Source organism: Halictus rubicundus, chromosome 1, assembly GCF_050948215.1.
Source record: "Halictus rubicundus isolate RS-2024b chromosome 1, iyHalRubi1_principal, whole genome shotgun sequence".
NCBI classification, from domain to species: domain Eukaryota; kingdom Metazoa; phylum Arthropoda; class Insecta; order Hymenoptera; family Halictidae; genus Halictus; species Halictus rubicundus.
Genome location: NC_135149.1, coordinates 9,457,390 through 9,483,671, shown reverse-complemented (window position 1 = coordinate 9,483,671; position 26,282 = coordinate 9,457,390). Strand labels below are relative to the sequence as shown.

General features: G+C 42.5%; 1 protein-coding gene across 6 annotated transcripts in view; it reads right to left on the bottom strand.

The window, feature by feature from the left end:
- Pdm3 (POU-domain protein pdm3) overlaps positions 1-26,282 on the bottom strand; it is a 283,616-nt gene that overhangs the window by 28,939 nt on the left and 228,395 nt on the right. For 5 of the 6 annotated variants that reach the window (XM_076787513.1, XM_076787523.1, XM_076787541.1 and 2 more), the window contains exons 3-5: positions 3,809-4,016; positions 2,669-2,827; positions 1,589-1,780 (exon numbers count right to left, since the gene is read on the bottom strand). In XM_076787513.1, the coding sequence (XP_076643628.1) occupies positions 1,589-1,780; positions 2,669-2,827; positions 3,809-4,016 (559 nt within the window). The remainder of the gene's footprint in view (positions 1-1,588; positions 1,781-2,668; positions 2,828-3,808; positions 4,017-26,282) is intronic. The other variant, XM_076787531.1, reaches the window with a different exon arrangement.

The following is a 26,282-nucleotide window of genomic DNA, read 5'->3' as shown; positions in this document are numbered from 1 at the left end:
CTCTCTATCTATCTATCTATCTATCTCTCTATCTCTCTCTGGCTGCGTATATATTATATATCGGCAGATCTTGATTGCACAACATTATGCGCGAGCACATCGTGCAGATTTCCCGATGAGTCCACTCGGACTGATTTATGCCCACGAAATTGGAAGGTACTTAGCGCGCCGGGTTATTGTTCGATACTTCTTGCTGGTCCTCTGTGATACCGCCAGCAATTATCCAACCTCCGGGCCCCTTTATCTACGGACGACGAGACGCGGCGTTTAATTAAATTTCGCCCGTAAGGCTTCGACGATTATGCTCACGCGTTCCGAGGATGCGTGGATCCCTCCCGGTTAGGAATCAAAAGTATCGGAGCTGAGGACTTGATCAATCGGACTGATCGTTTCCGCGGTAATCCGCGGTCCTCTATGGGGCGTCGATCTGACCGGTATGCTAATTTGGAATTAGGGAAACCGGAGAGGCGATTGGTATTTCTTTTTTGTCGACCGAGTCGAAATCTGACTTGTCGTGGTTCTACCGTGAACAAATTACTTAGCATAGGTAAAAGAGTTACGTGTTTTATGCTCTCTGTGTAACTATGGATAATGGCGAAGTATACACGTAGACACACGATTCAAGTATGGGTTTTATCCTGACCGTGATCGGACTTGAAATTTGTTACTGTAATAAAGTATTGCAGCAAATGTAATTCGCGAAATGCAACGAATGATCGAGAAAGATTGATCAGTACGGCATTAGAAACATACCAATTCTCCAAATTATCTGTGCAAGTAACAGAAGATGTCAAGTTCGCAAATAAAGTGAAAAGTTGTAGCCACTCAAGATCAATGTTCCCAGTCAACACCAGTAATTTTGAACGAAATTGACTACTACATCGTGAAGTATATGAAAAATTAGAATTTGAATTTGTTTAAAAAATGTCTTCACAAAAAGACAGGTTTCGTTTAGAAATATTTATCTCGAAAACTATTTGTCTGATCGAGTTGATTCTTCTTTTATAATAACCAGGTAGGGTTAACCCAACGCAGGAATTGATTAAGCAAATGACTACAAATAGCTGATGATTTGGAAACGTTCATAATCACTTAATGATGCACGACGTAAAATATGAAGTGACGATCAGCTTCTCGAAACTCGTTAGAAAAGATACAAACTCGCAGTCCAGTTCTTGTGCGTATAAAGCTAAATAAGCAGTTCGATACCCGGTCATTCCCACCCGAGAAAGTAATAAAATAATTACATGTCCGATTCGACAGTAACTTCTTTGATTACGAACAGGAAGAACGATTTACTTGCAGGTTTCCTGGCCGCGGCCGTGCAAAACTCGTATCTCGTGCGTCACGGAGAGATAATTTCGAGTGGAAAGTATATCTCTTTCGTGATTCTGTGTCTGGACGATTACAAAGTCGGCCCTCCATTGACGGAGCGCGCCTTAAAGGACCACCATCGATTTACGTGACACGTTCGAACCGTTGACGCTCTTATTACCATCAAGAGGAGAGAAGTTTTAATAGGTGTCAATCAATGGTCATTCGAGAGCGCTGAAAGGGCTCCGGGATACATAAGAAACAGAAGGCTTACCTTGCGACGTAGGGATAAGAAGCTGAGCCCCTTGAATGCCTTGAACCAATTGACCGGACGTTAGGATGAATTGAGGCATTGCAACCGGTTGCGGCTGAGATAATAGCTGAGGTAATGTCACCATTGGCGCCGAACTTGGTGGCAGGAGGTGTGGCGCAGCTGTCGTACTCGAGGCTGTTGATACTGTCCCACCTGAACATCACGATTCCTCGTTTAAAAGAAAAACCAAAAAAAAAAAAAAACGGACCTGTCGCTCATTATCGTGAAACACAATCACCGGCAATTTACTGTCCCCCGTCACTTCACCCGGCCATTTGCATTATAAATATACTCGTATATATACGATTATTGTTTACTGTCGTGTATATTAATTAATTAATACTCTACTCCTTGCAATAAAGGCTTTTATCCTAGCCCCCGATGGCATCTTTACGATGCCAGGGAATTAATTTTTTTTATGCAAACTAGTAAAAAGAGGATCCATATTATTTTTTGGAATACTTGAACCTATTAATTGAATCGTTCGCGTCACTATAGCGAGGCTGTCATTATAACTCGGCTGCGTAAGAAGATTAAAAAAGTGTACATATCATGCAGAGCTTCATTGAGTCCAATAAAAAGACCACGGGGACAATATCATATTGAATTCCAACGTTTCGTTTCGCACAATCTTCTAATTAAAATATCCTTCTAATGTTAATGCAGTTCAAACATTAATTTTCGGTCTGGCTAGCGGTTAAACGCGGCCGGAGAGGAGGTTCGGATATTTTTCCGTTGGGCCGGTAAAAAAGCGGATTTCAGACGCAAAGTAGCGCACATCGAAGCAATGGGATTTTGAATAAATTAACGTGACATCAAATTAAAATTCAAATCTCGAGCCCGTGGACCCTTACCGCCTTTCGCAACGGCGAAGTATGAAATTCGCCGGGAAACCGCGGAATGTTCAAGGGTGAGATAATTAGTAGCAACGAAATAAAATTCAAAGGGGGTAAGGTGAAGGGGAGGGGAGACGGTAGGGTTTCAAATTTCACGTCACTTATGGCACGCGTTTCCATTTGAATCGACAATTGGAAGTCCTACCGGATGAGCTGACAGTGAGATTCAAGGGCGTGTTGATGAGCTGATTGTTAGTCAGCCCCGCTGTCATTCCCTGGAGACCCGCGGCTAGTGAGGCGACTTGCGGCAGGTTTTGCAGACTCGCCAGATTCTGAAGGTTCTGCAGAGTTACCATCCCGGCCACTAACGGAAATAGAAATGCAAAGTTTTATGATAGCGTCGATTTATCGATAGCGCGGGCAAAACTTTCGATTCGAACGCTAACTGCACGGTTCATGCTGGAAACGCAAGTTGACACACTTCTAACCCCTTATTGAAACGGTCAATGTGGATCTGATTAGTCCTGGCCTGATTTTTAATACAATCTGTGGATTTATTCATATTTTGGAAATACAAAAATTTGGAATTTCACCTTTGCTTTCATATTACCGTTGTAATATTACAAACTGCAAAGGTGAATCTGTTGAATATTAATTTGATTTCACCACAAGCATCTTAATAATTTCAGTTTTAAAGAACATTGTAAAATAAAGAGTTTGAAGTGTATTATCATTTTATTTTATGATTTTAACATTAATAGTGTTCATAGCGAATAAAGATTTAAGTCTGAATCGAATCTCTGTACATTTCTTTGATAGATTAAAGATAACAGATTGTAGAATAAAACACAGTGCATTATCACATCATCAATGTGCAGTGAATCAAATTTCTATACAGTATTGAGATGAAGTATTATATCACGTTCTGCTATTTAGTTCAATTTACTGGTACACATCTGCAACTCCCAGTAGAGTAGTACTCTGGCCAGCAAAAAATAAAACTCGAAATTCGTTCGAACTGCAAAAATTAATTTCTATTCTGCGAACACTCTATTTCGATATCGACAGAATGCTAAAGTTGAAATGCTGAAGAATGCCTAAAAGCAAAATAAAATCCTCTCTGCACATCCTTTTTTAAAATTGAGTCCATCGTTTATCAAGATATACAATTTGTGAAACATCTGATGGGTCAAATGTTTAATGTGACATCAAATTGAATCCATCCTTTACTTAGAATTTGTGAAAAACCTGATGCTTCAAGTGATTACTATGATCGTTCAAGATTTTGTAGGCAGGTTTGGCGATTGGATCGAAAGAAAAGAAAATTATTAAAAATTCATTTTACTTAGTGTTTGTAGACGACCCCACTCACTTGTCCCATTAAGTTGTGCCTGCGCCTCTGCCGCCCGTTTCGCCTGATGCAGATTTTCAGGTGACAGGCTGCGTCGCCTCTTCCGCGAATTCTTCAGCTCCTCCATCATCATCTGGTGCTCATGGAGCGAGCCAATGGTAATTGCTGGCTCGGGACTGCCAGCGCTACTCCTGTCACTGTCCTGTAACAGAAGTTCGAACTCGTCAGTCAGGTCTCAGTCTCGTTGCTGGTCCCATTCATGGGCCCAGAAGATACATTTGTCTAACTAACTATCTGACCAGAGTCTCTCAATTTTCCCAAGGAGCAAGACTAAACCATTAGCACTTAGCATTCAGCACTTCTGAGCAAGTTCTACTTCTTCCCCATGTCACTTCTCAAGAACAATATATTTGCTGTACCTAAAGTTGGGGACACAAGTGTGAAAAATTGTAGAAACAATAAATTTTCAAAATTTTTTATTCATGATATTCCTACGATTCAAACCCCAATTTGATGACACCTGATGACACTGATTACCAATATCTCGGTACCATAAACTGCTCTTTCATCCTCGATGTTGAGAACATTCATAAGTTCTATTCTGAAGTTCTATTTTTTTCTTGTTATTTTTAGGAAGGACATTGAGAATTGTTTCTAATACTGCAAAACAGTCCAATCATAAATATATGGACGTAATTTATTTTTTGAAAATAATCTAGATGAAGGTACAAAGATATTTTTGATATTTTGCAACTAAGGGCTCGAAGGACAACCGTTTCAATATTTCTTTAATTAAGACATTAGTTTCAGGGTACCGCACGACTCCAAGTGTCAATGTTAATATAACTGCATATAAAGAATTGCACACACAACCTAGAAAAAATACAAAATGCTATCTGGGTTCTCTTCTTTGAGCCGGCGATTGTATAAAACCGACTTGGCGAATCACGAAAATTCGTGAAATACATTTTTATTTTCTACGCTCATGAAATTCGGAAGGAGGAAAACGGCGAAAAATGTTATTAATTGTGATTGTGGGGGCGGCGAGTAGGTGGAATCGAGGGAGAAGTCAGCGCGCGGCCAATCTGCAACGAGATTGGCCATACTTTATTTCGTTTATTACGCTGCGTTTGAAACCTTGTATTTATACGGTATTGATAACGATTATAAAGTATTGGCCCGTTGCGATGGCAACAGGCGTACCCCACGAAGTGCTTTCGGCTATATTTTTCGTCTGGAATCTGTGCGCGCGAGTCGGAAACGGTGACGTTTCAAAAATTAATAAGGTGATAATGGCCGGGGGAAACTGTGCGCCGACACGGTCGTTGCCAATCTTTTTTGACGTTCGCATTGCAAACGGAGATGCTGCGAAATCTGACGAGGCTATTTTCATGTTCGTCGACGAACTGTATTTTTGTAATGTCCATTGTGCACGGAAATGAAAAAATTTCATCGATTTCGAATACCGAGGGAATGAGACTTTTCACTAATATTTTTAATATACAATTTTGTAACAGCGAGGCAAATTTTGTGCATTTATAGGGCAGAAAAATGTTTTGAACAATTGCCGTACGCTTTATTTCGGTGCTATGCAGATTAGAATTGATTTGTCAATATTCTCCGTTGGAAAATTTCGCGCAAGACAAAGGAAGTATATTTATTGAACAAGAGGTTAATAAGGTCTTTGTCTTCATTCAATTATTCCAGAATCTTTCATAGGAAGGGTCTGAGGAAAATTCTGTTTCATTCCGTTTTTGCAACTCGTCGAAATTTATATTTGCAGATTACAGTCTTCATGCAAATATTGTTCGAAGAATGAAACATAAGACACGGAGGTGAATAATCCTCGCTTCCTTTCGAAGTAGCTGACGAAACTGAAAGAAACGTTTTGAGATAAAGTAGCTCGACAGGGTTAGTTGAAGGTTTGAGTCGCTGATTGAATGATTTCAGAACAAGTATTTCTGCACGACTTTTACAGCCGCCTCGCTCGACAGATATATAAATCGTGGACTATTTCCTCAGCTATCAGTAAAACATTAATTATCGCTGGTTACACAGTTGTTTCGAAATATAAGAGCTGCACAGCCGTTTTTAATTGAATTTTCTTTCGCTAAGAACCAGAAATATAAACCACAAACGCAGTTTTATAATCACCATAAACTCAGAATTCATTTCTAGGATATTAAAACGATTCTCCACGCTTCATTAAGTTAGGCACAAATACGCGCACGTACGCAGACTCACACGCGCCTAACGGCAGCCCCGCCTTTGCGCCACCTTATTTACTCGTAAATATACATGGTTAAATATTATTGCGTCCCCATTTTTTTTTTACACATACACGAAGCCAAAGGCATTTGTATACTTACCTCCGTACGTGACGCAGTAAAACCCTTTTATTACTATCGCTATTATTACCATGATTAAAATTCTTCGAGCAGCATTAAATTCCTGCGACGAGGGTCTCCCGGCGGTCATAACGAGACACCCATTAAAAAAATACACGTCGTGTCGCTCGGTTTTTTCATTTAAAAAAATTTTTTTTTTATTCTCCTCTCCTTAGTGGCCGAAATCAATCGAACGCGGTCGCGCAAAGGTTTTATTGGAGGCTGGCAATCATTCTCGCCGAAATGCTCAATTATACGCGCGTGGTTCGTTAACGTACCGCGCTTTTTATTGCGGCGGCAAGTTTAACGCTGAAAATTGATTAATAATCATTCACGGTCCAACTGGCCGACGTTAAAATGCTTCGCTACGAAATAATGGTGGTAGACGCGGCTTTAAAGGCGCGGAGGGTTCGGGATGAACGGGGGCGGCCGATGGGGCTGAGGGTGAGAATCGGGGGTCGAAAAAAGAGGAACGCGGCACGAATCATTGATGAATACAGAAAAATCAACGGGAGAGTCGGCGCGGGACCTGTGCCACCATTCTGCCCCGTGGCCATGCTAATAAGCCTTCCGGTTTCTCGATCGGACGCGACCATGATGCTCGGCGATCATCGTTTGCCGTCATAGTCGTCTCGAAACTTAGCTGGTCAAATTTTGAAGTGTTCACACTCGGACACTTCCCTCCGATCAACCACCGTCAACTTCAACGTATTTATTTATTATTTGCAGAAATCAAGTATATCATTATATGTTCTTTAGTTTCGAATGAACTGTTTTTTAAATTTTTATTTATTTTCATTTAACCCCTTGCACTACTATTTATTTTGTGATTATAATGATTAGAAATTCTTCATCGTTCAGAATTTCATAGAAAAAAAAGATAGTTTATATTTATTGTTTGTTTTCTACAAAGGATATATATCAAGCACAACAAAATAGAATATTATTTTGAAGGAAATTAATAACATACATATTTATTAGACTATGTTCAGAATCTTCATCACGAGTTTGACTCGATATTGTGGGACAAGGGGTCAATTCCTATTCAGAATATTATAATGCGTAGCAGAAATTCGATGAAGCTCAACGTATGTCGCTAATCAAGACAAGTTGAGACACACTGCTCTATTCGAATTAAATTTTTGACAATGATGACGTGCGACTCGATCCATGTGAAAATTTTGGGACCAGAACGTCGTTTACGTCATGCCCTGACACTATTTAAAACTTTCAATTTGTAGCAATTTTTTAAAAAACTTTCGGCAACATATTCGTGACCTTTTGCTGATTAAAACGACAGCAACGTGGAGTTTTGTGCAGAGAAGCTTGATGAATCGGTAGAAATCGGAAATTTACTTTAAAAAGTGAAACAATTTTTTAATAACAAAATAACTAATTTTGTTGTGTAGAGCCTTAGCTGTAACGCATACAATTCTCAAGAAGACAAAGGGAATTCTGGATTTTTGTAAAGAGAAGCTCGGAAAATCGGTAAAAACGATCGTGCAAGCGACCCAGAGACCCATTCAGGCATCCGAAGGCTATCCAACGAACAAGAAAGCGTGAAGCAGCGTATCTGCGACCAATAGAAACCCGAAATAATCACCGGCAACCGAATCAGCATCAAAATAATTAAATAAACGTGGGCGAATTACAATCTTTCTACCGCGGCGCGGGGGCACGCGCGCGCCGCTGTGTTCTCGCGACTTCCATGCATCCATTCCAAGACCCGTGTGCCCGAACAGGCGATCGCGGCGCTTTGTAATCGTGTGTACAATAAAAAATATTCAACAGCTCGATTGCCAATATATCGCGGCGCCGGGCTGATTGAACCGGAGCGAGCGAGCGCGCGCCCGTTAATTTGCCGCTGCGTGTCGGCCGGCACAATAGAAAAATCTCGCGATGCAAATTATTTAGGTTTGTACAATGTATCCGGGTCGAAATGAGTCTGCAGTTTTTCGACGCGGTCGGTCTCCCGGCGCGCTTAAAATCGTATTATCGCGCCGCGATTTCGGTTAACGAGCTGCATTTCACTCCGAAGAATCGGCCATGGTACGCACTTCACTCACATTTCGTCCGGAATCGACATTTTCGGTGTCTGTTCTACTAGGTTGTGCCAAAAGCTTCTTTCGTAACGTGTGCTCTCGATGTAGTTAAGCAGCATGAGCATATACCAACATCACGATCTACTTCTCGTTAATGTCTGCTTATCTTCTAGTTTATAATACCATTCTCAATTCACATTGTGCACGTTCTAAGGGTTTATGCTGGTTCCCGGATCGATGTAAAAATTGCCATTATGTGACAACTATGAGAAATGAACAGCAGATTAGCCAAGATAGAAAGTCCGAACTCGACATAAAAATTCCGAAGAGCACGAAGACTGTTAAAACAAAGTTTGAAAAGAGACAGGATAGAGTAGGTGTCGCGCAATTAGCACACCTGTCAGCAGAAGAACGGAAATCGCAAGCTCGCGACCAAACGCGAGCGGTTCATTTCGAGCAACAGTAAACGTATTTTGCATAAATAGAATATTCTATTTAGCTATTTAACGTGGCATCTAAACGACTCGGTTTCATCAGCGGCCGGCGGCGTGCAACCTCGTTTCGTTGAAACGCTTCTCCGCCATCAGGACGGAAGTGTTTCCAAAGAGCGCCGCGAGAGTTGGCTGTGTGTGTCTCTCTCCGTCCATCAAAATTCGCAAATACTCCGCGAGACACGTGGAAATAATTTGATAAGGGGGAGGGGGGGGGGGAATAAACCCGGTTCCCCGCGGTTAAAGTCGTCTCGGTTAGCCGAGGAGCTCACGCCGGATTTATTCATGGGCCAAACCAACCGGGTGACTCCTTTTTCGCGAATTAGCCGTGGTGTCGACGCTTTAACACGCTTAATCTGTATCCAACTATAGCGATACACGTTCCGGCATATTTCCATGGCATTATGCAAAGAGGTCGCGTCGGGTAACATTACTTCGTACAACGCCGCCCATCGATACGATGCACAAAACCCGGAACAGTGTACGTGTGCGATAAAGAGGGCGAATCAGAGTGAGAGAGAGAGAGAGAGAGAGAGAGAGAAGTCTCGCAGGTAAAGCTTCACTGTTGCCCCCGTGCTTACTCCATCGATTTATTATAATTTAGATTGTCTTCTTAGAAGCCGACTGTACGTGCACGTACGTACACATAGGAGACGCCTTAATGCGTTGCCGTTCGTTAATTATTCCTCCGGCATCCCGTAAATATGCATGAATTATATATCGCCCGGCACGAAAGCGCGGGGATACGGGGCCAATGATTAATACACGCCGCGCGTTTTTTCCCCCCTTTGTCGCTGCCCCGTTCGATTCGCGTTTTCTACGTTTTCGCGTTTGCCAGCGAACGGACGAGCCGTGACCGCCGCCGCGCCGCACCGGTTCGCCATTTTGCGCGATTCACTCGCCGACCGCCATATTTCTTGCGAATCGGTGGCTCTACGAATGTTTAATCGACATTTGCTCGTGCATTTTATTTCATCCCTCATCCCTCATAAATTCCACTTGAAGATACCACTAGCAGTCTAGAACTAGAAACAGGAAACACATGTAAGTATGTTCACGATTATATTTTATAATAAAAGCCAACAGAGAAATTCAAGAATAAACGATATGATGGATAAAATAATTCATGGAAAGATCAACTATTTCTACAAAAATGTGCATACACATATTTTTCCAACAACCGTCCGTTTTAATTAACTTTGTAGTTGCGATACGAAAAAAGAAAAAAAAATAGAATTCGTCGGATCGCTTTTATTCGAAACAGCGTTATCCCATCTTCTTGGCAAAGACACTATTTTGCAATTTTCCGTTGCGCACATTACTGTCTGAAACGGCAAATTCGCCGTAATGTGCTTTCGAAAGAAGAGTCCTCGATGTACTGACTAATTGAAAGAATTATAGAACGCGGACTGGCAGAGCGCACATTATACGCGCGGAGTAGTTAACAGGCACCCCAAGCATTAACAGGATTACAACGTAACGATACGTTCGACTGCAGCGCAATGGAGTCGAGCCAGTATCGTGAACGGGACGAAAGTTTCATCAGTCGAAAGTGTCGATTCCGAGGGGGTCGGTGCGGGGGTGGGTGGTGTGTATGCGAAAATTCCGCGGGTCCGAAAAAAGCGGTAGGGGAAGGGTGAGAAAATAACGAGCGTCACTGGAATCCCGGGTAAAAAGTGGAAGTTATCAAATGATTCGAACGCGGCCTCGTCCATTTTTCTGTGTAAAAGGGAGAGAACGTCCCCCCTTTCCCCGCGCTGTAATTTCGAATTTTCGTCAAAGTCGTACAATGGATCGGGCTTCGGTCGCCCCGGCGCCATTGGTCCCGGGCATTTCATTGCATAAAAAATAGATAAAGCCCGGTCGATAGGTAACGAACGAAAATAGGAGGCGCAGGAGTCACGGCGGTAGTTCAATTTTTTTTCCACGCAAATTCGTAAACGGCTATACCCGACGGTATGGCCACCCCCATATTAAATGGACGAGGCGAGGGGGATTAGTTGAATGCACAGGCCCCGGCCATTTTGCTTGTAAAAGTGCGCCCCGCGATATATATATATAGTAAAGCCGTAGAAACGTATGTTTACGGGCTTTCGGCATTTCGCATAAATTAATCAGCCTGACCAACCCCTTGCGCAAATACCGGCGTCGTTCAACCGGTCTCCATGGATGGTCGGCACGCAACAACCGTTCTTCCGGAGAACTCGCATTTTTGCGTATCCTTGGCTGATTTCCGGTCGCGAACGGCGCTATCACTGCTGCGAGAATATTTATGCAAATACACTATTCTCCGCAGAATTAAAAAATTGGCAACTCCGTCAACAGAGTAATGCTGGGGTATTGCGTGGAAGAGTGTATTTACGAATTACTTTATAAGATTATCGTTTACCATAACTGGAATTATCAATATAATGTAATTGTAACCGAATATTACAATTTTTATAAACGAAGCATTGCCCATCTTCGAACTGCTATAACTTCTTGGAAAAAATGTTACAACAATCTGCCCATGGTCATGTTGAAGAGCAAAGTCTCTAGTTTTACACCCTTGAAATTTCCAAAATAACCAACTTTTTTTCTCTTAAAACAGAATGTGACAATGAAGTACATTTTTCTATTTGAAATTTTATGAATTCAAACGATTGTATCGAGTTCAAGCAATTTTTTTCCGCATTCAATTTAATGTGACCTCAAAAGCTGTCTCGCCTTTATAATGACATCTTAAAACTTGATCAGCGATTTTTTTCACAGATTCATTTTATTTTGAGTGAAAAGCGTACCGCCTTGTATTCAACAAGGAGGACGATACAACTGTCGGAGTAATACGTTTAAAAGTACTTTTTAGAAAATTGATAAACAAGTATCCGAATGAGTTTACATGTTTTATTTAGTTCTTCAATGTGTAGTAAAAATTTTAATTCTACTGATTTACCAAAATTCTTTTTCTAATGCATCACAGCTTTTGCTAATGTAATCAATATACAACGAATGTATAAACATTACATTCTGATTAATAGTCAACGGAAAATGAATGGCAAGTTTAATTTATTAGGTTGTATACTATAATAAATCTAATTGAATTGAATAGTGCTTCCGTCAATAAATAACGTTATAACGTTCAACTACTGTTTGATGGTTAAATACAAAATTCTTGCGAAACGGTAGCGAAAAAAATTCTCAAAGTCCAGTATCGTGCTCGATAGCATCGATAGATCCCTTAAGTTACCGAAGGGTAGGAAGGAATAAGTTTCTATTAAAACAAAGTGGAAAGTAACACCGTTCATTAAACTCCGGTGTGCGAAATTCAGGGCGTCCTCTCATTGACTTCATTACTGTTTCTAATTGTTGTCCATCCATTTTCGTATTTTGGCAGGAATTCCCAATTTCGTTAACAAGTTCACTCCTCGTTTTAATTACCTCAGAATAAACTTCTCACTTCAACCGTTCACGTACACATATTTTTTCCACTATCCCGCCACTCCACACGGCACCCTCACAGGTCCGTACGTTTTCTCGTTCTCCTATACCCAGACACATACGTGTATAAAAAGACACGGTGCACGGAAATAGCACTGTACATTTCGGGAACAAAGCTTTGACCCAATAATTGCTTTTAATGTTTTTTAGGCAATCTATCTATAGAAAAACCGAAAAGGGATTTTCACTGTTGGGTATAATGAACACGGGCCCGGTCGATATTAGAATAATACCGAGCGTTTCGAATCTCTGAACTTCGACCTATGAATCGGACATTTGTTTTATGTTTTAAATATGAGAGACTGATACTGCAGGGCTGAATGCATGCAGGAATGTGCATTTAATGCATTTCCATTCGACGCTGCGCGACTCAAACGGAATTTGATCTACACGCGTTGGACTCCAGTTCGAAATCAATTTTTGTAATGTCTTATTTTTAATTTAAAATTTATAAATACTCACGCAACACCCTCAACATTCAGATGTTGCAGATGGGGCAGATCATTTTTATTTTACAGAAAGACCCACAATTTAATTACGCGTGACAACAAACATAAATATAAAACTACGAACTACGAATGTATATTTCGCAACGATCCACGGTCTAGTCAAGTGCAATAAACGACAAAGGCTGGCTGAAATATAAAACAGTAAAAAAAAAAGCGAAAAAAGTCCTGATACTATCTGAAACAAAACCAAACCGATTAACCCGAAAAACAAATTTCCCTTCGATTCTCGCACCCCTCGACAGCCCAATTTCTATTCCGCAAGTATCCGCACTCTAATCAGCGAAACCAGGTGCACCGGGCATCCGCACAATCTCTCTGGGCGCATCGCGATCGCGATCGCATCGGCGTTTGACGGCACCGTTTTAAATTCCGCGGGAAGGATCGCCGTTCGGCGCGGGGTGTCCGGCAGTAAAAAATCGTTAGCCGGACCTCACGGGCCATCTTGCTAATGCGAAAAACCGTGGTGCAACGTTCTCTGGTCGAGAGGGTACCCGGGGATCGGTTCGGGGAGGGTCGCGGACGGTCGGGTCGTGTACCGGGCACGGGCGGGTGTGCGTGGGCGGGTTTGCGAGGGTGGCAGGCGAAAAACAGGGGGCGTGCAGAGAGGAAAAAAAAAGCTCGCGCGAGCGGAATAAAAAGGGGTGGCGTCGAAGAGAGGGCGGGCGGTGTGTGGCAGGATTGGGATACACGGTCGTTGGAAATGCAACAATAAACATTACTTATCGGCGCGAGCGCGCGGAGCCTTTAACAATGCGGATAGGTATACGGCGGAGAGAAGAGCGGCCTCGGCTCGGCTCGGATCGGCTCGGGTATAGCGTTCGCAAAAGCGCAAGTTTTTTGCAATAAAGTCATTCCGAGGCGTTTGAGTTATGGGTAATTCGTGTGCGAAACGCCTGCGCGCAACCTCTCGCGAGAGGCAAACGGGCGAAGCGCGCGAGAGAGGCAACGACTGGTAGCGCCGCGGGTCCCGGCACACCATTGATTAGTATTAATGACTTAGCTGCACTCATTTCGCCCGAATAAAAGTAATTGGATTTGGCTTCGACCCCGCGGACCGCGCCAGCGGTGCCTGGCGTCGGCGGCGTCGGCGTCGGCAGCGGCGTCGGTCGGTGCCGGCGGCGGCGGTGGCGTCGGCGCAACGGAAACGACGGCCGGCGTGTAAAAATACATTAATATCTGTTTGCGCTTAATAAACGATAGCCGCGCTGACTTCAGACTAATGGCCGTATTCCGGAATCGGTAATACGCGTTTTTATGTTTCTTTCTATAGAACGGCCGATGCGTCCCGAACCGTTCCCACGTTTATTTCCCGCCTATCTTTCGTATCGATCGATTTCGCTCTTCTCGTTGCATTTTAAAAGGTTTCGCGTATTTTCTTTCCTTTTTTTCCAGTCCACCGTTCGCCAGCTAGCTCGCTCTTTCTCCATGGCCGTTCCCTCTCTGTGTCTGTTTCGCCGTGATTCGACCAGGTTTGATACGGTTTGTCTCGGTTTGACGACAGCCGTTTTATATCCGCGCAACTCGACTTGTTAATGCACCTCTGTTCGTAATTTTCTTTCGAGCCAAAATATATACACATATGGAGCTGTCGCTTTCGTGTACTTCCCGAATTTGCATTTGCTAATGATTGCATAAAAATCGATGATCCAATCATTAGAGATTGCAGTCCATTCGTTAATATTACTAATAGGATTTTTCTTTGTATCTCTTACATCAACTACGATTTTTTAAAGATTAGTCGAATCGTAGAATTGTATTTTGCGAATCGATCAGATTTGATACCGTTTGCCTCGGATTGCCGACAGCCGTTTTATACCCGTGCAACTCGACTTGTTAATGCACCTCTGTTCGCGATTTTCTTTGAGCCAAATATACATGCGGTTGCAGGTGCGCAACGTTTAAAAGTAGTTGCTTAATTTATGCAAACAACTACCCGGGCTCGTTAATCACTTTTGATCCGAAAGGAAGTGAGAGATCGGGCATTTTCTAGATCCTGGCGAGATAACGTGGGATATTAGTTTTGTGTGTGTGTGTGTGTGTGTGTGTGTGTGTGTGTGTGTGTGTGTGCATGTGTGTGTGTGAGTGCGGAGTGTCTTGTAATGAGGTTTGAAATTATGAGTTGTACAAGAGATACTTCGTAATCTTGTAAAGATTTTGTATTGAGATATCTGTAATCGTGACGTTGGAATTTAATAATAGCTTGTAAATCACTTGCAGTAAATATTAAGGTAATTTACATAAAACGTTCTTGTGTGTGCTACCGATTTTATACATTCTTGACAAATGTAATTGTGTACAACATGAGAGAGAAAAGAAACGTCTGAAGAACTTGAGGGTAAAAAACTTTATGGTATTTTCACACTATTACAATTCTTAAGAAAAGCGATAAATCTTCTTTAAAATGCTGTTTTATTTCTTTGGAGTGACTTGAATATATTGGAATGTCGCTTAGACCATTTTTGACCTTACGATTAGACTGCAGACTTTATGCATTTATGGCAAAAATGGTTGTTTGAAATTTGAAACAGTGGAAAGAGTGGAAGCACATCCGTACATGACGTACAAATGATTACCCCATAACTAGTATACTGAGGTCGCTGGTGACACCAAAAAGATTTCTGCATACTAACTTTCGTTACTGCTTTGCGCAATAATTTGCAAATATCAAGTGTCTTTAACGTTTTTAAAACATTTGTATTATTTAGTCCTAGATTATATACTCATAGGTATCTGAGAATATGGCTTAACTTTTCTTCAGGAAACCAGAATTTTTTAACTTTTTTAAAAGTAATTCTGCATATTTTGACGAGAGAATGCCGAAAATCTAAGTTTCAATCTTAGGAGATCACTAGTTCAAAAGTTATGCGCGTGTAGAAATATGCAATTTTCAGCGTTTTGTATGTAACAACCGTCACGCGTCGCTTAACGTGGAGGGCCGTCAGATGGCAGTACGAGCACGCTCATGATTGTCGACCTTTCCACCAAGATCCAATTGAATAAGCCGAAATTAGGGGGGATTTCAGCATCTGGAAATCCGATTATAGTTCAGGTACAAAATATTGTGTTGGTCATATCAGGTTTTTTTTTGACCGGAGACCCTCAACCACGCAAGCGATTAAGAATTGCAAGTTATATTTACAACTCTTTTTTTTATTGTGTGTCCGGAAAGATATTTTCTCTAAAAAATCGGAGCTCTACGTTATCGGCATTACTGCATGCTTGTGGTGCCATCTAGCGGCTCCACTCGTTAAGCGGCGCGCGACGGTCACCTCATACAAATATGGCGGTGTCTTTACTTCTTAAAGTCGCACATCTTTACACATGCATAACTTTTGAGCCAGTGATCTCCTAGGATTAAAGCTTGGATTTTCGGAATTTTCTCGCCGGAATCTACAGGATTACAAAAAAGTAAGTTAAAAACTTCTGGTTTCCTGAGGTAAAGTTTAACCGAGAATATTTATACAGAACTTTGGAAAATACTTTGATATTTAGTGATCTGAGTAAACGCCACACCACGTACGGGGTTAATTCAATAACGAAATAATCGTTTTGCATAACTTTAATCGTTGATCCCTTCTGCGAAAAATTCTCACAAATTGCTTACCCTAATATCTTTCCACGCACGCCTCCCGCTACCCAGAATCAACGCGCAATTAAAAACAGCAATCTAATTGGCAGAACAAGGCGAGCGATTCCCCTCGTTGAAAAAGGCAGCGAGCATCGAATCGGCTTTAATTCCGCGGGCATTCGACTGCAGTGAGTAAACTAGGGCACCGAGCTCAGATACCCCAGGAGTGCGCAATATAATTAAGCGATATTATCTCCGCAGGAAATCCGAAAATTTAATATTTTCTCATAAATGCCCTTTCGGTGCCACGGTGCAGGACAATGCGGCTGCTCCTGCCACTGGACAGGAAAACTGCAAAACCGTGAACAGGCTTGCGAAAAAAAGGACAGCGGAACCCAAGAGGCCTCGATCAATCTAGAAAACGTTCGGCGACCACAGGCGGAACAGCGGAAGAACAAAGTGTAGAAAAAGGTGGACAAAGGGTCGCGGAAAGGGTACAGGAAGATAGCCGAAGCAAAAGAAGGAAATAAAAGCCCATTAACAAAGTCCGTATCACGAGGTAACAGACCCACCAAGACACTTTTAACTCGCCGCGTAACCCCGTCACGAATACTCCATTGATCGGGATTAAGGATTATCCGTCGCCATCCAGAAAGAGAGAGAAAGGAAGAGAACGGAGCGAGAGAGAGAGAGAGAGAGAGAGAGAGAGAGAGAAATGGAGGGGGGAGAGAAAGAGCAGAGAGCGGTGTGAGGAAACGATGAATTTCCTCGACGACCTAACCGGGGTATCCTAACGGGGACGTGCTCCACGGGGGTTGCAATTATCACGTGGTCATTGCGAACCGTTGTTATCGGGAGTATGGGAGAGAGAAAGAGAGGAGCAGAGAGAGAAAATTGTGGAGAGGAGAGGTGTGCACGTGCTGGAAAGAGGAAGAGACGGAAGGAGTGGGGAGGGGGGAGAGGAGAGAGAGAAAGATGGACAAACGAGAGAGTCGACCGACCCCTCGGCACAGGCTGCTTTGTCTGTAAGTGTAATTAGTCCAGGGTGGGGTTTCAGTTCAAGAGGAAGAGAGAACGAGGGACAGAACCGGAGCGAGATCGCCAGATCATGATGGGGGTGAGAGTGAGAGAGAGAGGTAAGGGGGTGAGAGAGCCAGGGGGCGAAAAGGAAAGGGGGTGGAAAAGGGTGGTTCATCCTGGTCTCCCTTGCCGCGCGCCACCGTGCCCCACCACCGCCTTATTTATATGCAAATGAGCTTCATTTCGCGATATTAATGTTCCACCCGAGTCGGCCTTGCCTGCCGCGAAAGGGTGCACAGGATACGCGGAAAAGGGTTCGTCCTGGTCCGTATATGTTTACGACCGTTTCGTTTCGTTCGTTCGGCGTCGAGAGCGCGTCGCGACGCGCGATTCGCCCTCCTGGAAATTACGGCGCCGATGGTCCGCCGATCCGAACGACGCGTCGCGACGCGCGATCAAAGGAACGAGGGAGATTTATTAAAAGTGGCGATTTGGAATTTTTGCTGGACGACTGAGAGAGTGAGTGGGTCTTTTTTTTTTAGGCAATCTGCTCGGATTTCGCAACCCCTTAAATACTGAAATTTATGCAGGGATGCGAGGGATTCTGTATTTTGAACACTGTATATACGAGAAGTCAATTGGCTTTTCAATCATTGTGTTTTTAACGATAAAAAAGTAGTTTCATTTGTACCGATGTCTAGATCGCACCTAATTTATTATTCATAGTCAATTCGTACCCCCAGAAATACTGCAAATATTTCGGTTTTTCAAGATACACCGCTAGAGTGCAAGTAACTCATAATTCATAGCTAATACTGCAGATATTTACCTTTCTATAGAATCCTAGCTGCATGGGGTCCAGTTTACATTTCGCAATTGATTAACACCAGTAACACCGTAAATATTGCCTTTTTTTTAGGCACAGTTTCAATCTAGCTACCAGTCCACATTCAGCAAGCCCTTTTCATGCAAAAATACAATTATAAATAATTCAATTTAAATTGAAGCACAAAACAAAAATTCATGAAATAGGTTTTTTAATTTGACGATAACATATTAGTGTAATATAATTCCAGTGCAGATCTAGTGCAAGTACAGTTCATAAATAACAAAATTTGATGATGAAAAATATAATCATAATTACACATGATTTTTACAAGACGAATAAAATAAAATTAAACATTTGTGGGCCACTGTATATATCATTTTTTAAATCTTTTAAATCTATTTTCTCCACAAGTCCAGTAACAAAAATACAACCCTAAAATTCATCCATCAATTTATTGCTGAATGACACTTCAGCCCCTATTAATTCCCTATTTTTCCGACTTAAATTATCCTCTACCGTGAAATAGGTAAAAATAGTCGCAAATATAAATAAATCAATACGATTGAAAGACAATTAATCGATTGCACAAATTCCTTCATTAAAAATGAAAAAATCAGGTAAACTATGATTAGTTTAACTTACTCCAAATCAGTAAGAAGTGTGTCAGATTGACGCGAGTGACTGACACGGGCAAACAGTTCCAAATCGAAACCCAGGATTCTCGAAATCGCAAATCGGAGAGCTGATTAGAATATACGAAAACTACGCGCAATTACAGACGGACAATATTCCAATACGTTAGCTCAGAAACGAGCCACCAAGAATCCGTAATTTTCACTCGAGAATTTCCCTTAATCTGCGCCGCTATCTAGCCAGTGGGTTCCCTTATCAGCGACCGAGTCCGATCCAGTTATGGTAATCGCGCGGTTCGAAAACGTACAGCAGCGTGAAACCGAAATTCCCGTTTCGGGAACCTCGCCGAAAACTGGACGTTGGTGCACAGTTTCCTTGGCGGGGGTGGGGTGGGGGTAGAGGGTGGGAGCGTTGTCTTTGCTTGACGAGTCTCTCCGCGTACGGATAATGACCGATTTATCGTAACGAAGTCGGGGTTGGCAGGCGGGTAGACAGATCCCCCCCCCCCCCAACGACCCGTCAGGCCTACACCGGGTTAAATTAACAACAGACAAGCCACTTGAAACATTACCGAGGCTTCCTAGCGGAGCAAGTCGAGGGTGGGCTCTCCCGCTACCTTACTCAACATAAATTAGGGCCGATAGAAAGGGTAGATTGCAGAATGTTGAGTGCATAACGACCGACGCTCTGTCGGTGGCTTATGTCTCGAGCATCCGAGGCTCGCGTCTTACTCTTGCGGCACACGCGAGCCCGAAAAATCTTCCCTGCCACACGCCATTGTATTCTAATGCGCCACGTTTCGTGTCTTCTCGCCAATTACCGGGCCCGCTAATAACTACTTACCGAAAAAATCGATTTCATTTCTTGTTTCGCTGGGTTAGATCGCTTCAGAGCCGAGCCTAATGCGCCCGGCCAAAAATTGGGTTCGGTCTTGCATAAATCGTTGGCATGATCCTTCAGAAATATTCTCCTAAACGGTGTTATCGATATTTGGAAAAATTGTGGGTCTCGCCATTTATGCCTATATAATCCATAACAACATAAGCCGTTACAACTTTTGTATGTACTGCCCTTTTTCAGTAAAAAGAATATATTTGATTAGCATAATAGTGCAGTAAAATAGCCTTAAATTTTCAAAAAGATAAGTTGAATACATTAGTTAAAATAAATTCCCAAGTATTCTGTAATTTTCGACGGTTTGCGAACAATATCCATTAACCCTTGGCAATGCTTTTTATGGAACGAGAACTGAAAAGTCGAGATTTATCGCAGCGATTATCACGCTGCGGATTTTTATGCTAATTTTTGCGACCTGATTGACTTGCTGGCGTTGAGAGAAAACATAGCAGTTCGTTTAAAGCACTAGTTAGTTCAGCAATTATGTTATAATACAATCCAAAGTCTGGTTTAACCACTCTAGTAAAAATTATCTCGACTCGTTATGGCACTATAAAAATGAACTTCTAGATTTAAAGGAGGAATCGTGTCATCTCGCATTTTGTCTAAAGAAAATTAATTCTATGGAGGTTCGTAATTAAGATCGTTGCTCAGACATTAAGAAAAAAGGGAATTTTAATAAAGAAGATACGTTATATTTAATGGAATGTTGTGACTATGTAGGCTGCTAGCGAAACAAATAACGATGGCTAACGCGTTAAGAGGATGAAATAGTCTTCGTCAAGATTGAGAGATAAGGAACATGTTTCTAGAGATTATATGGTCTATGAATATGCAATTGGAATAAAAAATTAGGACCACTATCTGATATTCTGATGGCTCGTTGTTTTTCCTTGTGAAAGGCTGTCTGACCAGTAAACTACATAATTAAAATAATTTAATCTCTCCTTTCTGTAGCTAGTTTGTTTAATGATAGACCATCGTGCTGCACATCAAATAAATTAGATTATGCAAAGCAAATAGATTGAATCTATTAAAATTAAAAATGTATACATTGTATACAAACTGGGGTTTATTGAAAACATTTCTAGCTTCGCATTTTATCTTTCTGCGAACATATTTTCATCTTATGTTTCGTCCAATCGTTCTGATAATTTGGCAAATTTTTCATTGATTTTGCAAAAGTAGTAGGCAATTTGAGCACGCATAAACAGTGCAATCATCTTCTCATCAATTACCATTTAGCCCTTACCCAATTAACGTTTTCCCATAACCTAAATTCGCACTTGTTTAACCTACTTAGAAATCCAATCTGAACTCACATTGTGCGCACTGATTTCCAAAAAAAAAAACGAGCTTTGGGGAAAAACCAGCTAACCATTTTTCCTATCGTTTTGCAGTCACAAAACTGCACATCCCCACGCAGAATTGCGAATACTACTGTCATACCGCGTTGATTACCGACCGACCACTGGCCAGTATGAAATAATAGACATCAGACTATAAACCACAAAATGATATCACGGTATAGTTTCACGTCATTACATCGAATATTACGAGGCTTCCAGTTCATTATACGGAATCGATATCGACCCTACACTGTGAAATCCTGTGTATCGGGTTCTGCTAAATTATGTTCTCAAAAAGAAACTGTTAAAAGGACACTAGAAAAAGGGATACCATAAAAGATACCAAACTAGAACTGTTAAAGCATTATAAGACGCCATGCACGCTAGTTTGTATGTGAATGATGAGCACGCATCTGCCTTGTCCTGTTCGTTGGTTCTTGTAACGCCACATGTATTACGGGTGTATCTCCTACTTTATGTTAATTAAATATAGTCAAGTTAATACAGCAGAGTTTGGTTTATATAATAAACGTTTGTCGGTATTACTTTATTCAATAAGAACGTTCCAAATTATGACTTTGGAAATGATGACCAAATAAATAAATCTGGAGCTAAATAATGATATGCGAATCACTTTCAAAGTCAATTCTAATGTAATTTCCTTTAAACATTCAAACGATATTTAAACTATACAGATAGACGGCTGTTAAGAGCTGTATAAAATGTGGAATAGAAAACAGTGCGAGCTTATGGACCAAGGTAAGTAGTTTCTTAATTTCTAAAGGATTTGGGAGTCGTCCGAGAAAACACAGTATTTAGTAGTTGCCGAATGGTGAATTCGTTAATAACAGAGGATCACGTCAAAGTTATAGTTTGACCAACTTGGCTCGGACGCGGTTTTCGCCGGGGCAAAAGTTCTACAGCGCAATTACAGGCGCAGACGACCGGTGGTGCATTATCGTTTCCGTGATTCTTATAATTCCTCGGGATACGGGGATGGAGAAACTAGGTGGGGTGGAGAAGGAGGGAGAGAGAGAGAGAGAGAGAGAGAGAGAGAGAGAGAGAGAGCGACGCGACGGTGTCCGAATAGTCGTTAGAACGCATTTCCGAGGAGACGATATCTGGCCATAATGAAGGATCCATTTACAAGTAAGATTCAACCCCCCGCGACTTCATTACCCACGATTTTACCACGGACGCCCCGCGGCATTCGTAATGAGCGATGGTCATTCATTTTAATATCCATTAAATGCAAATACCGTCCCGGCACAAACGTTTACTCCTATTTCGAATTATTTCGCTGACTCGCCGTAATTAAGCTTTTCGAAGGGACTCGGGGAAACATTACCTACGGAGGAGTCGTTACTGGTAACGATGCGGCCCCTTCGCACCCCCCTCCCCTAACTCCTCATCGCTCCTTCTTCCGCTACCGAGCCAGCTCGAGGTGTACGGGCACCTCGTAACGTCACTCACCATGACGATTTTCGTACGCGATAACCGGAACCATAAACTTCAGGAATTTTCAACGGTGGAAAAAGGCGATTCTTAAGTTGGAGTGCACAGTATTTTCCAAGTTACTCACTGTCAAAGGGTATGGGTGATCCTAATTCTAAATTCGAAGAAGACGTTTTGATATGATTAAGAATTTTCAATTTGGGGGCACAATTGTTTAAGTAGAAAGTCGATTTTTTGGAATGTCGAATCTTGTAGGATAACTCCTTGGGAATGTCCCTGTAAAATCTTAATTCGGGGGCCACAATATTTCCGAAATTAAACCAACAAGTAAAGATCGTCGGACTAAAAACGAAGCTGCCGGATTATAGCTTAAAACGTTACGCAGCAAAATTTTCATTCCTACAGCAATTATTTTAATGCTTGATAAAAAAAAAAGAGTATCAGAAAAATTGTTATCCATGCTCTTGATCCACTTTCGCGCAACAAGCCGCACGCGCCAAATTCCGTGGCCAAAACCGGGAGCCGCACTTTTCCTCCGAGTAATTACAGCCTCGTTTTAATTATAATTTGTAAAACTCAATGGAATATCTTGCCGTGCCGTTGGGCACCGGAACGCGGTATGGAAATCGCCGGGACGAACTTTATGTCAACGTGGCCGAGTATCAGTTTTATTAAAATGATTATAAAAACCGGCGTTATTAACGCGAGAATTTATGAATATTTTAAAACCGCCAACGAAGATAAGGCGATCGTTTATTTTCTCTTGGCCCATCTTTCCTCTTTTCACCTGCATCTATTTTCTCTTCCGCGTTTCTTCTTAACCCGAAAAACAGGATTCCTCTTTTCAATGAAAAATCAGAGGTGTAACTAATTCCAAAATCAGTGCAGGTATTTATTATACTCACGTTAGGTTTTACAAATTATTTCATATCGAGCTTCTGTCATAATATATTTTTATCTATCCAAAAGGACATTCGTGATCATTGTAGCTGTCTACACCACTATAAATCTCTTATAAGAGGTTGAAGACAATTATGAAGATTATTGGTGCATTTTAGGACTCATACTACAAATTAGAAGTCATGATATATTAAGAAATTGTTTTTATGCAATACAAAATGCATATATTGATAAAAATTCTGAACAAAAAAAAAATATCAACGATTCGAATACCCTCACACTGACGTACAAACAAAATCAAACTCCATCAAGCTATCCATTGTATTCCATCTATCACTTCCCTAAAAAATTCCTAAAAAATTGCAGTTCGGTATAAAATACCCTCCAAATTACTCAACCTTTCACACAAAAGGAAGAAATACCATCAACAATCAGTCTCCCGATCAGCTCATCCCGGAATATCCTTGCCAGCAGGCATCTTAATGCTCGCGGGTCGTAAACAGCGCGGACGTGACGTAAATCTATTCGCATCGTCGTTGTTTAGCTCGGTCTTTGCCATGGGAGTGAGGGGGTGGTCGGTTGAAGGCGAAAGAGCCCCTAGACTAAGGTATGAGAAAGAGAGAGTGAGAGAGAGAGAGAGAGAGAGGGGGAGGGAGGGCTCCCGAAGAGGGACGGAAAGAGAGAGAAAGAGAGTGCTGGCTGGTGTGGGGCGACTGGGCGAGAGAATCGGAGGTGGGTCGACCGATGTATGAATATACATGACCTTACCACCAACCCTTACACCGCAACGGGGCTCTGCTTACATTATTGTATATCTAATTCCGCGGATGGTTCTCAAAATTCGTCGTTTACCGCGACGCCTGGGCGCCGGGACGCCGTGGCCCGCCTTGGCCCGACTCGGCCCGTCTCGTCGGCTTGGACCGCGGAGAATCACTGTCGGCCCACGACATTATGCAGGCAGTCTACATATTATACATTCGGACTGGGATTCAATTAAGTTTGGTTAGACCACCTCCTCCTCCCCCCTCCTCTCGCAGTCGTCCTTCCGCAACCCCTGATCCACCTTCTACCTTTCCACCCCCGTGCGCCACTCGGTCGCCCCTTCTTCTTCCTTCTCGCCATTCAACTTCGTGTTTCCCTCTGCCGGTTCCTTTCTCTTCCTTCCTGGCCTTTCTCCATCTCACCCCCCCCCCTCCTCCTCCCCTCACAGAGCCTCTCCTCTTCCTTGGTTTTCACTCCCCTCCCCGAGTGTCTCACCACCAAACTGGTTTTCGCCAGGGCGTCGCAGCATGTAGAAGTGTTCTAAATCGTGTGTGCCCCGCTGAGACGATTCGTTCCGCGGTTTTCGGAACCGTTCCGGCCCTGTCTCGTTTGAATTACTGTGGTCTGCCGCGTTCGATAGGCGCTACAAGGGGAAACAACGCCGGTTTAACTGGATTCGAGGACCGGTTGTGATTGGCTGATAGTCGTATCGTCGGTTTGGGGACTTTTTCGAGCAGGTATCATAACCTCATGCGACGATTAAAAGCGGGGGACCGCGGGGAATTAAAATCGTATCGATTCTATCCTACGAGGCCTGTATCATGTTTCGCTGCACTGATAATTGAATGCGCGGCCTGTGACGGAACGTAAATAGAAATACTGCGGCTGGCATTTGACCCTGAAGACGACATCCCGGGTAGATGTCACGCCGTAGGTTGTCGCTTTTGGACAAATTTTCTGATTGTCCAAAATGTGTATTTTTATTTATTTGGTTAATTCTGTTCCGAAAATGAGTTGCTTGAAAGTATATCCTTTCATTTATTTGTTTCAATTTGTTCATAATTGAAGAGGAACACAATACAAACTGTATAGAATGTACTACAAATAATTGATGTAAAATATGTATCCGTTTATGTAATGAACGTATAGTTAACTAGTGGAGCAACGTAAAAGTAAATCGTTTAAAAAATTGATCCCAAACGGGGTTCTGTCCGATAAACGAACCCAGTAATACCTTCTAAACAAAACATTAAAGAAATTCAATCAAACCAACCTCCGCAACACTTAATAACCCTTCTATCTGAATCCAGGCTTCCCCGCGCAATTCACGCGAGCGTTCCCAATAACCTGCGACCCCCGAACGCAGGATGATTAAGGAATATTGAACGATTTCACGGGCAAGCCGTTTCTCTCGGGCTAAATAATTCCCAGAAATTTGAAAAACAATATCTAGAAACTCTCACCGGCACGGTATATCAGCCGAGGCGAGTAGAGAGGCACCGGCGTGGAGGCGTGTGCGGGGAGGAGGGTTGGTTCGCAGCGAGACGGCCATTCTTTTTAATTATCCCGCGCTTGGCGTCAGCGCCACGTTTACTTTATCAATATTTCCCTCGGCCCCGAAAAAAATCCTTACCGCTCTCGCATCGAAGCAGCAACCCTTCCCGTCGTCTACGTCGCGCGAGCGGGTACAGCTGGATAGGTAATTAGTGGGGGGCCACGTGGTGCAGCGAGGTTATAAGCGTGCGCGAGCGAGTAGAAGCGGAGCTGAGCAGAGGAGAGCGGGTAAGCGCGTGTCGCAACCGTATTGGTGGGATGCGTGAACGACGCATGTGTTCGAGGAGGGTGCCGGTAGAGAGACAGACACCGAGCCGAAGGGTGGCCGATGGGTAGATGACGAGGATGGTAAGGGGTTGCGGGACGTAGACACTGCGAACGACGAGCCCTGAAGAGGGGGCCAGGGTGGAAGTGCTGGGGGACTTTGTAATCGAAGATGGATGCGGTTCAAACTGCATCGAACCTACACCACAAATGATTACGCCAAAATATGTCACTTTGTTTGTGTGTTTAGATTTGTCCACGATCATAGTTGAATACAATTCAAAACTTCATCAAACCTATACTGCAAATGATTGGTTTAAAATATGTCATT